The sequence below is a fragment of the Gadus chalcogrammus genome, chromosome 9 (assembly GCF_026213295.1).
Source record: "Gadus chalcogrammus isolate NIFS_2021 chromosome 9, NIFS_Gcha_1.0, whole genome shotgun sequence".
Lineage (NCBI taxonomy): Eukaryota > Metazoa > Chordata > Actinopteri > Gadiformes > Gadidae > Gadus > Gadus chalcogrammus.
In genome coordinates this window covers 14,444,076-14,457,001 of record NC_079420.1, presented here as the reverse complement: position 1 = coordinate 14,457,001, position 12,926 = coordinate 14,444,076, and the positions used below count along the sequence as shown (strand labels likewise).

Sequence of the window (12,926 nt, the reverse complement as noted above, 5' to 3'; positions counted from 1 at the left end):
CCAAGTAAATCTCAACAAGAGGTTACCCCATCTTGGCGCAGGGTGTGGCGACGACTTTCAAATTAGAGGGCTCTGGGTGTGGCCCCTTGAACCTGCCCGCAGCCCACCTTTAGGAGTCGGTGAGGCAGGATGCCTGACACCCTTGCCTGCACCGACACAGTTCACACAGGGAGCTCTGGTAGGCGCTGCTATCCTGTTAGCCAATAGACTTTGAGGTGTCGGCTCTTGATGCCAACTGTCACTCTTTACTAGCTCAGGGCTCTGTCTGCATCTGTCCGGCTGTCTTCCAGTGACCCGTTTTTCAAACATATACTTGGGTGAGATGAGGGAGGGGGGCGATGTTCAAGCACCATACTTGTCAATCATGTCTTGAACATTTGAGCTTGCTCGTATTTGGAAGATATAGAATAAAAGTTTGGGAGGATAAGAACTCTGGTGTCCTTATTTCTTTGAGCCAGTTTCACCATGAGGGCAAAGGAGGTCCTGTGGTCTTCACTGTCACGGGCAGTTCTTTCAGAAACCACTCCAGTTCTGTAGAATAGCATGTGATGACGGTCCTGCGGCAGCAGACTGAAGCCTTTCAGCTTCCTTGTCCTCTCTAAGCTCTTAGAAACACTTGTCCGTCTGGTGGGTCTGCTAAAATCCTGCAATCATTTAACGCACCGTATCTCCCCACTCTTTTCTCCACTGAAGGACGAAAAAATAAATTGCCCGAGCACACGCTGAATAAATCGCCAGACTTTGTTTGTCGGTTTTTTCTGCATTTAACGTATTTCCTTTATGAACTATATTTATATATACATATTTACACTACCATTCAAAGGTTTGGGGTCACCCAGACAATTTCCTGTCTTCCATGAAAACTCCCACTTTTATTCAAACATTTTCACGGTGCTAACATAATTGCACTGTTCCATTGAAAAAAAACAGTGCTTTTCTTTCAAAATAAGGACATTTCGAAGTGACCCCAAACTTTTGAACAGTAGTGCATGTAGGCATTTCCATTTATTTATTAGTTATTTTATCTTTGTAGAACACTTCCCACAAATCATGCAATCCCATTGCGACTCCCATTGTGGTAACCCTTCATCACTATAAAACGCCTGATTGAGAGACCAATTGAGGAGGTTCTGTTGGATGAACTGAAGGACAGACCCGCCGTTTTAAGGTGGTATCGCTGAGTGCCCAACAGACATCACGCGTTGGGTTATCTTCCCCCTAGTCTTTCCAATTAGGACCGGGGCAGGTGCTTGGTGCTGCGGTGTGGGCCTCAGCCCACAGTCGGAGACTATTGCCTTCGCTCATCCTTAACTGCTGCAGATAATTGTAGCTCCCTTTTAGACGCTCCCATCGGGCCGACCGTTACAAGCAATGTTTATGTCGGGTTAGCACCGCGGTCACAGAGTTACTTAATTAATTCCCAGTGCTAAATTGTTAAACGTTTGTTTCACAGGCAGATTCCCTGTTAGTCATTTTGAAAAGCATTTTCTGTTTTCTGTTGGCTTCCGGAAGTCAACGTGGGAGACGGCCTACTTCGGGGGATTGTTCGGTTCACTTCAAGAAGTGCGTTCGCTTGTCAACAAAATTAGCAAAATGTTTTCCGCTCTACCGTTTTTTAAACAATGATGCCAATCTGACAAGGAGACCAGACGTGATAACAACCCTAATGACAAATGAGGACAGCTCGACGTCGATTTATTTTCAATCAACGTTGCAATCAAAGTAAATAATATACACATCAGACTAATCAAGAGATGAAACATGAAACAACGTTAAACAAGTGATTGCATTGATTATTAATTGCACTCCGTTTCTGTGTACGGTCTGATAAACGGAAAGCTTGGACGTGTGGACCAGATGGACCAAAGTTCCGCTCTGTGTCTCAGGTGTTCCAGGGCCTGCTGTCGGTCCTCTTTAACCTGGGCGACGGAGACTACAACCTCACGCTGCCCCACCACCGCGTGGACAACGGGGACTGGCACGAGGTGGAGCTGGATCGCTACGGCAAAGAGTTCACCCTGCGCTTGGACGGGGGCGGAGGACAGAGAGAGGTCACCGCGTCGCCCGGGCGCAGTCAAGAGCTCATCATCGACCAATCAGCGGTCATGATTGGGAACGCCCTCCCCTCCGGACATAACCGCAGCTTCCTCGGTATAACTGATGAATGATTGATGACATTCATTACGTTTATGATTGTATTACATTACTGCGCTGTAGGATGTCTTTGCTTTTTACAAAGCTCAGAGCACCAGAGCTGTTCTGTATTCCATGACACAATAGTGTATCTGAATCTCACTGAATAATGAACCCAATAATTATTTGAAATGATTATGATTTGGCATGGTATTATGATCTGACAGGTTTATACATAGGTGAGTTTTTAGGTAGGAGAGGAATTTATTACAGATCAATGCAACTACGTAAACATGTTTATGATGATTCATTTGGTGTGTGTGTGTGTGTGTGTTTTCTGTATTTCTGTTTGTTTCCATGAGCCTCTCTGAGTTTGTTCCAGCCTTAGCCTTAGCATACGGTACCCCTTTAGCGTTTTTACTGACGCAATCCCAGGCTTTATGTATCCTGTTTAGATAAATAATTTATTTAGCAGAGAGAATGAACTGCCTTACATCGGCTTGTGTCCTGGACAACCAAAACCAACCAGCCTTTACCATAGATCAAAGAATTAGGCCTGTTTGATGGTGATGGCAACGCCATGTAAATCTGTGCACGGACAAGACGTGTAGCCTAAGGACAAGTGCCCTAATGGCTCTATTGCCGGTGCAAATTGAAAGAATTTAACGACTTTAAGAATTCCCTTTCTTCTCTCTTATCATCTCCATGAATCATCTTCTGATCGGTTCTCCTCCTCGTGGCTCTCCTCCTCTTGTTAGTGCTCGCTATTCATTTGCCCTCTATGATGTATTTCTCTCTCTTTCTCTCTCCCTCTCTCTCTGTCTGTCTGTCTGTCTGTCCGTCTCTATCTCTCTCCGTCTCTCTGTCGCTCTCTCTCTCTGTCGCTATCTGTCTCTCTCTCTCTCTCTCTCTCTCTCTCTCTCTCACTCTCTGTTGCTCTCTATGTCTCTCTCTCTCTCTCTCTCTCTCTCTCTCTCTCGCTCTCTCTCTCTCTCTCTCTCTCTCTATCTCTCTCTCTCTCTCTCTCTACTCTCTCTCTCCCTGTCGCTCTCTATGTCTTTCTCTCTCTCTCTCTCTCTCTCTATGTCTTTCTCTCTCTCTCTCTCTCTCTCTCTCTCTCTCTCTCGCGCTCTCTCTCTCTCTCTCGCTCTCTCTCTCTCGCTCTCTCTCTCTCTCTCTCTCTCTCTCTCTCTCTCTCTCGCTCTCTCTCTCTCTCAGGCTGTCTGCGGCACCTGCGGCTGAACGGGCGGACGATGCCCCTGGACGGCCAGCAGCCCTCGGAGGGGGTCCAGCTGGTCAGCTCCCAGGGCGTCTCCCCGGGCTGCCCCTCGGACGCCTGCAGGAAGCACCACTGCTCGGCCCCCTTCGTCTGCGTGGACCTCTGGAGGCACCACGACTGCAGGTAGGCTGCGGAGCACCAGTTCCCATTTGATGCTAATCCTTTCCTGTGCATCTGGAAGCAGATGCACACACGTGTCAATTAAGGTTGATGTAGGTTGATGTACGTCTGAAAGCATGTATAGTGCCCTCAACGTTGACAACGACAGCATTACCCTCTGAGGAATAATAGGGTTAGGGTTATATAAGTTCTAACTGATGACATGCAGAAGGGGACTTAGACACTACTAAGTAGTTTGGTGCAATCTCTACATTATGGTGCGTTGTTCAGACAGAACATCGATTTCCAATCCTGTGTGTGTGTGTGTGTGTGTGTGGTTGTGTGTGTTGTGTGTGTGTGTTGTGTAGTGTGCACCGTGTTTGGTGTGTGTGTGTGTGTGTGTTGTGTGTGTGTGTGTGGTGTGTGTGTGGTGGTGTGTGTGTGTCTGTGTGTGTGTGTCTGCATGTGTGCGTCGAGCGCACATAACCACAATTAATGGCGTCCACCGGGAACAGTAGCATGTTCATGTTATTCCCACTCAGGCCGCACAATGCATTAGTCCCTGATTGAATACTGATATCGTTCAGGATTAAACATTCATGCTCTCGGAAACTAGGATGCTCCTCGGAGGAGCAGCGGAGGGTATGTGAGCAGACAGATACGCATAGAGTGGGCCACATATTCACCAGCAATTAAGAAGCCAGAGTCTGGGCTATTTTTGTGGTGCATCATCCCGGGTTGCCGACAGAGCAACACGCAGTTCAAGTGGGGACTGTATTGGCGTTGAACGCACCCCGGCTCTGTCCCCCCCCCCCCCACACACACACACACACACACACTGTGATCTGAGGGACAGAAAGAGCTCAGGGCGAAATGGGATGGGGCAGATGTCAATGTGTTTGCTTCCAGCCCCCCCCCACCCCCCCCCCCCCCCCCGGGTTGCCTCTCTGTAGCCGCAGCGTGTAGGTGTGAGGGATACGGCGGTGTGAGGGATACGGCGGTGTGCTACATACCGCGTGTACCCACAATAATACATCATTGAGGAATGGCGCACCGCCGACGGCAAAGCCGACCCTTAGAAATGTCAGCGTCCCCTTTTTCTTTCCTCCGGCATTTTTCTGCCGGAGTACAATAGCCTTTCTTCTGACGGCGGAAATCCCGCACTCTTCTTCTCTTCTATATAAGTGCTGTAACACCTTGGGGGGTTGGCTTTTATGGTGTCAGCTTAGCTCTGCCAGCCCCTAGGATTCATTTTCCCTTTCATCCGACACGGTTTCCCGAGTGTCCTCCAGCACTATCTCTACTGTCTCACATTGGTTGTGTTTCTTTTTCTCCCCTTCTGTTTTTCCTCCCTCTTCTTTTCTTTATTTGTCTTCGTCCTCTCTCACCGATCGATATCAGATGCCCCCCGGGACACCTGACTAAAGATGGCGCCGCCGGCAAGGCGTGCGTCTACACGCTGTGCGCGAGCCGACCTTGCCGCCACGGCACCTGCGTCCCGCACTCACCCTCCCGCTACTCGTGCCAGTGTGCGGAGGGCTACCGGGGGCGCCACTGCGAGCAGACGCCGTCCATGTCGCACAACCCGGACGGCAGCAGCCTCAGTATCAGCTCCATGTTCGCCATCTGCATCTGCATCCTGGCCTTCTTAGGTAGCTATGTCGACTATGTCCTCTTCTACCTGTGGTGACAGAACAAACCTCCAGAACGAACCCCCAAAACACGCTCCAACCTTCATGCGTCGGGGATCGTTTGTGTTTGAACGTCACAACAATCACGGGCCCGCTCCGACGTTATGCTGTTCAAACTCCTCTCCCCTTCATCTCACCACATCTGTGCAAATAAACAGGGAATAATCTGGGTTGTTTACCGACGCTACACTGTTTGTCTTGGCAACTCGCTAACCGCAGTCCTTTAGAAAAGGCAGTTGTATTTGATTTTCTATCCCTTTATTTTTTGTGGGGCTGAGAATCGATTGATGCTACGGATGTATTGATCTCTGAAATATGTTAGCATTTTGTTTTTTGTTTTTCATTTTTTTTAACCTTCCTGACTTTGATGTGAAACATGGAGCAGAGACGTACATTGAGGGGGGGGGGGGGGGGGGGGGGGAATACAGGGCATTTTATCAATCATAGGAGTTTTATTCACGTTCACATCTCTTTCCAGCACTTTAACAATCCCTGTCTCCTCCCATATTCCACTTTGGATTCTCACCACACGCTCAAACCTTCAAGTCGTATTTTTCATCTGTCCGGCTGACTTTAGATTCTTCTGTCTTTTTACTTTTACTGCCATGACGTGGTTGTTTTCATCTCTCCATCCGCTTGTCTCTGCAATTTTCTTTTTGCCCTTTTTGCCCTAACCCACCTACATTTATCACAATCACTGTTGACACATCCCCCCGGTTCGGATTGTGTGCATATGTTCGTGTCGGTTTGACCGTGTGTGTGCCTGTCTATCTGCGCCTGTGTGTGTGTGCGTGTGTGTGTGTGTGGTGGTGTTGTGTGTGTGTGTGTGTGTGGTGTGTGTGTGTGTGTGTGTGTGTGCTGTGTGTGTGTGTGTGTGTGTGTGTGTGTGTGTGTGTAGTTGTGTATGTCTGTGTGCCTGCTTGGATTTATCCATGTCTGTGTGTGTGGGTTGGTGTATTCGGGTTTGTGCCTGAGTTTGTGTGTGCGTGTGCGTGTGCGTCTGTGTGTGTGTGTGTGTGTGTGTGTGTGTGTGTCGTGCGGGTAGTGTGCGTGCGTGCGTGCGTGCGTGCGTGCGTGCGTGTGTGTGCATGTGTGTGCATGTGTGTTTGTGTGTGTGCGTGTCTGTGTGTGTGTTCCTGCTTAGATGTATCTGTGTGTATCTGTGTGTGTGTGTGTGTGTCTCGTGTGTGTGTGTGATTGTGTCTTCTTGTTGTCCTCTTATGTGAGCATGGGGTGTGGGGTCCTCACAAGAAACAAGGCGGTTTATGAGTCCCCGTTTGTCACCGGAAGCCATTAAAACCACCAGGTGATCCAATACACTGTCCCCACCTCTAAAATCGCCTCAGCAGTTCCCTGAGGTCTGTCGCCAGTATTGGACCATCAGTTATGCTGACACTTTTGAGTGAAACTTATAAAGCAGCCTTCGATTTGTTAATGAGCCGATAAAGTGCGGCCATCGCATCATTTATTTAAGTCCATGTGTCGCATGCTTAATAAAACTGTGGACATGTCATTGAAGTCGCCCCGGCCATTATACCCCATGATCCCTGATTTACTGAATAATAAAAACGGACCTTTCCAGTCAGAGGAGATTCCCAGGTTAATCCTTGGTGTGATTCATATTAGCAATAGGAGGCTTCGGAGACAGACGTCAGCACTTGATCACAGGTCGTTAAAACGTCCTGAGATCTACAACCAAGAGAGGAAGATCTCACAGACCTGTTTTGTTACATGACTCCTTCCTCAGCCACACTAATCATAATTCTTCCCCAAAGTTAGTCTTATTTATCCCCAAGACAGCACCACAATAACAGCCCCTGACAGCCCCACACCACACACACACACACACACAAATTAGACCCACACATTGAGCACTAAGAGGGGCTGCTGGTCGGTTTCTAAATTAATGTGGGACTCCTGCGCCGTCTCTCCCTGCATTAAAAGTTAAAACGATCATCCATTATTAAGCTCTACACAAGCCATCCCATGCTAGCCCAATTGTGTGTGTTCAGCATGTGCCAATTACAAAACCAGAGAGGGTGATCTGGTCCGGCTTCATTAGGGTCTATACAGGATGTGACGTGGGTGGGCTCACACTCCAAAATAATAGCGTGGCATTTGGCCTGCCCATTTCATGGACGTGTTAGTCTATGCAGTGAGGTTGCAACATATTTGTATTTGTCAGAGTGCCGTGTTTTAATGAAAATAAACATTTCATCTGCTCTTACCCAACTGTCCATGCATCATGTCATTCTGTTTGTCCTCCACTGCCTTCCTCACCCCATTCCATCGACCCATCGATTGTACGTTGTTTGTTCTCGTAATAAAATAGCCCTGAGTCCGTTAACACAGGGATTAACTGCAGCCAATCGAAAACCAGAAAGTTTAAAGTAAGTGATTCTTATTTTGTTTTATCTTTTGGGCTAAGGAAAGTTAATACCCAGACTAAAAACTGAGACGGTACAAATTATTTTCCTGTTGTATTCGTTCCAGCGTATTCAATCACGGTGCGCAGCGGGCCAACATCATAATGCCCGCTTGGTAGCAGGAGTGTGAAAGCTAGAAGGGCAGGCACGACATCTATGGATTGAATGAATGACTATGCTATGTTGTGCCTTCCCCTCTACTGAGTGATATGATCTTAGTGAAGGAACTGGGCTCTGTGCGCTGTTGAACATGAACGCTACGCAGCAGCCAAGGCAGCAGCAGCATCAACAGCAGCTCAGGCCATCAGGGCCTAGTTTCTCTGTAATCACGATGTTTATGGCGTGTGTGTGTCTGTCGTGTACTGTTTTATGACAGTGAGTCAGGGAAGGGAGTGTTGTCCTCTCCTCTAAGTGTGCGTTCTGCTTGGGTTTGCTTATTTTCGGGCTTATGTGTTTTCATGTGCTGCATGAGTGAAGGGTGTCTTGAGGTATTTTATTTGTTATCGTTCTCTGTAGTGAGCATTCCACTGTCTCTAGTTTGTAAACACTGCCACTTATTCTGCAGGCTTGTGTGTTTGCCGGTGTGTCTGTGTTGGTGCCTGTGTGTGTGATATGTCTGGGTGTGAGTAATGGCCTTCTTGAGGAATTACACCGGGGGGTCTCTGCGATTGAAGCTCCGGGGATCAGGTGTGAAGTCGGGGGTGGGAAGGAGAGGAGGTGAGTTCTGGGCTCAGAGGGGATTCCTGGGGGTGGAGGTGGCGGAGCTGGACAGGGCCTATAACAGGGTGAGAGGGATTTGGGACCACTCAGCTTTCATCAGGAGTCTGGCCTTTCCTCCGTGGCGTCGCGGCACAGCAGGGACGGAGACGGGTCAGCTCATCCATTGTTCTGGGCTCCGGCCCACACGGAGGCCACACAGGGTTAGAGCGTGGAGAACAAGCTTAGGTTCGGCGAAATCTCTGCTCAGCAATGCGGCCACATAGGAATAGCCTCCAACAATTAGGGGAGTGGCCGGTGCTCACAACAATATAGCTCTCACTGCAGTGGCAGCATAGAGGGTAAACACCAGGCTGTTATAGACATTGATTTAACTTGGGGATACCTATTAGCTTTATTTCTGGGATCCTTATTTCTCGAATTAACCCTCCTTCCCTCTCGCTCTTTTAATCCATTGTCGCTTGAATGTTCCCGCACCTCAACCATCTGCTCATGTGTAACATTTGTCTAACATTTGCTTAGTTACTAATTCAGTCATTGGTTTCAATCGAGTTTTTCTTGCTGGATTAATGTCATCACCCCTAAGCTTCTCCAAGGTCCCCCAATTAAGACGACGCGTACGAGACGGCAAATAAATCTTTTTGGGGCTGTAATGGAGCCCGTCGAGTGTGAAGGATAAAAGCGGAGGCCAGGCAAAGGCCAGGCGGGGAATTAGTAGCAGAGAGACACACGGCGAGGGATTAACAAAGTGGAGGGAGCAGATAGAGAGGAAGAGAGGAGTGATGCTAGACACAGAAAGAGGGGCAAGAGAAGAGAGAAGGAGAGACAGACAGAGAGGGAGCTAGAAGAGACACCATACAGACGGAGAGAGAGACGAGGAGAGACAGAGTAAGGAGAGAGAGACGCCAGATGAGGGAGCTAGAAGAGATACCGAGAGGATAGAGAGGGGAGAGATGACCAGAGGTAGGGAGAGAGAGAGAGGAGTTCCCCACTATAGATGGGGGAAGAGAATAATTAGAGATAAAACAAAGGAAAGCTATAGAGTAAGAACTTGTAAAAACAGATAGCACAAAGAAAGTGTAGGATCAAAAAAAAAAGAAAGAAAGAAAAGAGCAGCCTGGCAGATGGTAGAGAAAATATTGGTTGAGATTAATGGACTTTAAAGGTCAGTCCAGCGTGTTGTATAATTCAGCACACAATAGCTGTGATTGATGTGTGTGCTTTAGGATATTCCTACGACGCTCGAAGGCACACACACACACACGCACACACACACACACAGAAACACCACCATACACCATTCCTGCCTGCCCCTGCCCAGACAACGAGGCTTTGAGTTCGGGCCAGGATGGAGCACAAAATCCAAGTTAATAGGTTTCCAAGGAGCTGGGGTCTCCGAAAACAGGAAACAGAGAGGCAACTTCAAAGGGAATAGGTGGGGAGGTGGTTGCGTTTGTGCAAGTGCGTACCTTCACGGTGTGTTCAAACTGTCGAGTAAGTAGGCCTAGTACTAAGAGATATCTTAAGACAAGAGCGCGAAGAATGCGGTCGAAAGTTAAGACGGTCTCATGCTGACTATATTGTTTCGTGGCATCTGCTACAGGCATATATGCATGATTGTACTGGAGCCGCCTACCGTAGGTCTGCAGGGGTGTGATAAAAAAAAAAAAATACTCAGAAGAGAGATCATAAGGAAAAAAAACTCATTATGTCTCGCTATATGTAATCATTTTCCACTCACGTCCCTCATTCAATTTCACAGCGAATGTGTGATGCGGTTTTGTTCTCTGTCGATGTCATTTTAATTATGTGCGAGTCGGTTCCACCTCGCACTCACCGCTCTTACCTGCTCTCTGGTGCCCCCCAGTGTTGATGCTGGGCCTGTTCATGTACTCGTGCTGGAGACGGCACAAGGGCCTGGAGGAGGGGGTGTACCACGTGTCTGCGCACCACGGGGAGTGGGAGGACATCCGGGAAAACGTGCTTAACTACGACGAGGAAGGTGGCGGCGAGCAGGATCAGGTATGATGACAAATTGCCCTGTCTGGGCGGTTGGATGTCTGGGTGTGTGTGCGTGTGCACGCGCGCGTGTGTGTGCGTGCGTGCGTTTTTGGGTTTCAGACCTGTAAAAACATTCACGTTGTCTCTACTTGGTGCGGTGGAACCCATAGAAAAACGAGCAGCTCCCCATAGGCTGAGTAAACCAACACATTGCTCTGTAGATACCCTTTTCCACTGAAATACACCTGGTGACTTTAGTAGACCAGCGCTAAACGAATAAGCATCCTGTGGGACTAGAAGGTGTCCGGCAGCCAAAATGAAAACCTGTTATTGATACCATCGCCTGATTGTTTCCCCGGGGACCCGAAGTGGACGGTTTAATTAGCTGTCAATTAGACCCAGTGCACACCAATGGCTGACAATGCCTCTGTTTGTTTAGTGCTGCTAAAAGCAGTTAACTCCACGCTCCAATCAGATAATTAATTATTTGCATAATCAATGCTTCCTTTGTTGCAGATAACTCTCCGGGCACGCACTTGTGTTGGCTTTGTTAAAATGAGAGATAGCCTAATCTGCCTGCAAAAGCACATGAACTGCATTGTTCTATGCATGTTATAGAGTTGAATGTAAAATTGCTTTAATATAAGGAGCTGATTGGCAACGATTTCTACATCTCTACACCTCTCTCTCTCTCTCTCTTTCTCTCTCTCTCTCTCTCTTCTCTCTCTCTCTCTTCTCTCTCTCTCTCTCTCTCTCTCTCTCTCTCTCTTTCTCTCTCTCTTTCTCTCTTTCTCTCTCTCTCTCTCTCTCTCTCTCTCTCTCTCTCTCTCTCTCTCTCTCTCTCTCTCTGTCTCAGAATGCCTTTAACATGGTGGAGCTGCAGCGCTCTCTGCAGCCCAGTCCGGCCCAGTCCCTGAGGTACAGCTACCCACAATGCATTATCTCCTACCCGCAGACCAAGCCCTCGCTGGACGGCGGCAGCCGGAGCGCCATGCCCAACGGCAGCGGCAGCGCGGCCATCGCCCTGCGGCTGGCCGTGCCGCCCTCCGAGACGCAGGCCCTGCCCTCCCCCCTCACCTTTAGGCGCTCGGGCCACAGCCTGTCCTTCTCCAGCCAGGACCTGGCCCGCTACCTGTGCGAGGTCATCCGGGACATGGAGCAACCGGGCGGGGCCGCCGGCGGCGGCGGCGGGGACCACCATGTAGCGGGCGCCATGACAACGCCGCGCCGCAAGGACCGCGGCCTGGTGTCCGTGCGCTCCCTCAGCTCCCTGAGCGACGGCCAGGGAGCGGCGGCGGCGGAGGAGGAGGAGGAGGGGTCCTCGGAGGGCGGGGCCGCCGCGGGGGCCCGGGGCGGGGCCAAGCAGCAGCAGAGCCTGGGCAAGCTGGACAGGTTCAAGACCCTGAGGGCCGTGGTGGGGGAGCTGAGGGGAGGGGCCGCCGAGGGGCCCGGCCGCTGCAGGAGCCCCGGGGGCCCCAAGGAGAAGCAGAGGGAGAGCAGAGCGCAGCCGAACTGTGAAAAGAGCGGCTGAGCGGGAGACGGGAGGATGTGCCAAAGGCTATGTTAATCAAGGCGCCGCCAGTCGAGGCGGAGCGCGGGGATGATGGAGTGCGAGGCTTGACACTGAGAACGCCAGGCTGCCCTGGATGAATGTCAAGTCTGCCATTATTGTACTTTATCGATAAACCTGACCAGGAACTCTTTATATGAAGTGTTTACCCATGAAGGATCTGGTGTGATGTATTGTTTACTTGGCACTGCACTGTACAGTATGTAATCCACAGGAAGCACATTCCTGAGATTCTAAACAAAATGTCTGGTTTACAGAAGAAATGTCTGGCATTGAGTGCGAAATGTATTTCCCTTAAGATGTTTTTTTTGTTGTAAACAATCAATATGATGAAACCATTTCTGTGATGATATTGTTTCATTTGTAAATCTCTATTTCATTGAATGAAATAAATGAATATCTTTGATAATATCTGTGTTATGATCTTATGAGAAAACCAAGAAATGGAATCCACCATCTGCCAAGGGAATTAAATGCAAAGTAAAAAAAACACTTTTAAGACATGCCTTCATAGTATTCCCAAAATGGTTTTCGTACTGGGGTACCTCTATTTTGGAGTGAACTTGGAAAGGCTTCAGAATTCATTAGCACCCCGGCAAATGACAAGACCCTGATGTGGATGACGTTAATATCCAAATCAATAATTCATGTTGAGGATCCAAGGATTCTGAGATCCTCCATGCCGGCTCCCATGCAGGCGGTCTCCCGCCTGGTCCGATACTTGATTACTTTAGTCAACAGCTGTGACATTGGAGCACGCCATTGGGGAGTCCGCTGATCTATGCAGCTGGTGGACGTGTGTTGCTTGTCTATTTTTCCCCCAGTGCATTATGCCTCGAGGAGAATCCCAGACCAGAAAATCCCTTGGAATTCAACCGTAATTTTGCAGGCTGCATAAATATATTGATCAAGCAATTGGAAATGTTTTTTAGTGGTGGATTATTAATGATTTGTTTCAATTGATTATAACTGTTTTATATATCAGACATTTTAGATGTTTACTTATCATC

General features: G+C 48.8%; 1 protein-coding gene across 1 annotated transcript in view; it reads left to right on the top strand.

Moving 5' to 3' along the window:
- LOC130389153 (neural-cadherin-like) overlaps positions 1-12,255 on the top strand; it is a 53,449-nt gene extending 41,194 nt beyond the window's left edge. Inside the window, exons 27-32 of the mRNA XM_056598824.1 lie at positions 1,887-2,151; positions 3,352-3,535; positions 4,913-5,163; positions 10,213-10,367; positions 11,203-11,547; positions 11,581-12,255. Coding sequence (XP_056454799.1) covers positions 1,887-2,151; positions 3,352-3,535; positions 4,913-5,163; positions 10,213-10,367; positions 11,203-11,547; positions 11,581-11,877 — 1,497 coding nt within the window. The 3' untranslated portion in view covers positions 11,878-12,255. The remainder of the gene's footprint in view (positions 1-1,886; positions 2,152-3,351; positions 3,536-4,912; positions 5,164-10,212; positions 10,368-11,202; positions 11,548-11,580) is intronic.
- Positions 12,256-12,926: the final 671 nt, after the last annotated feature.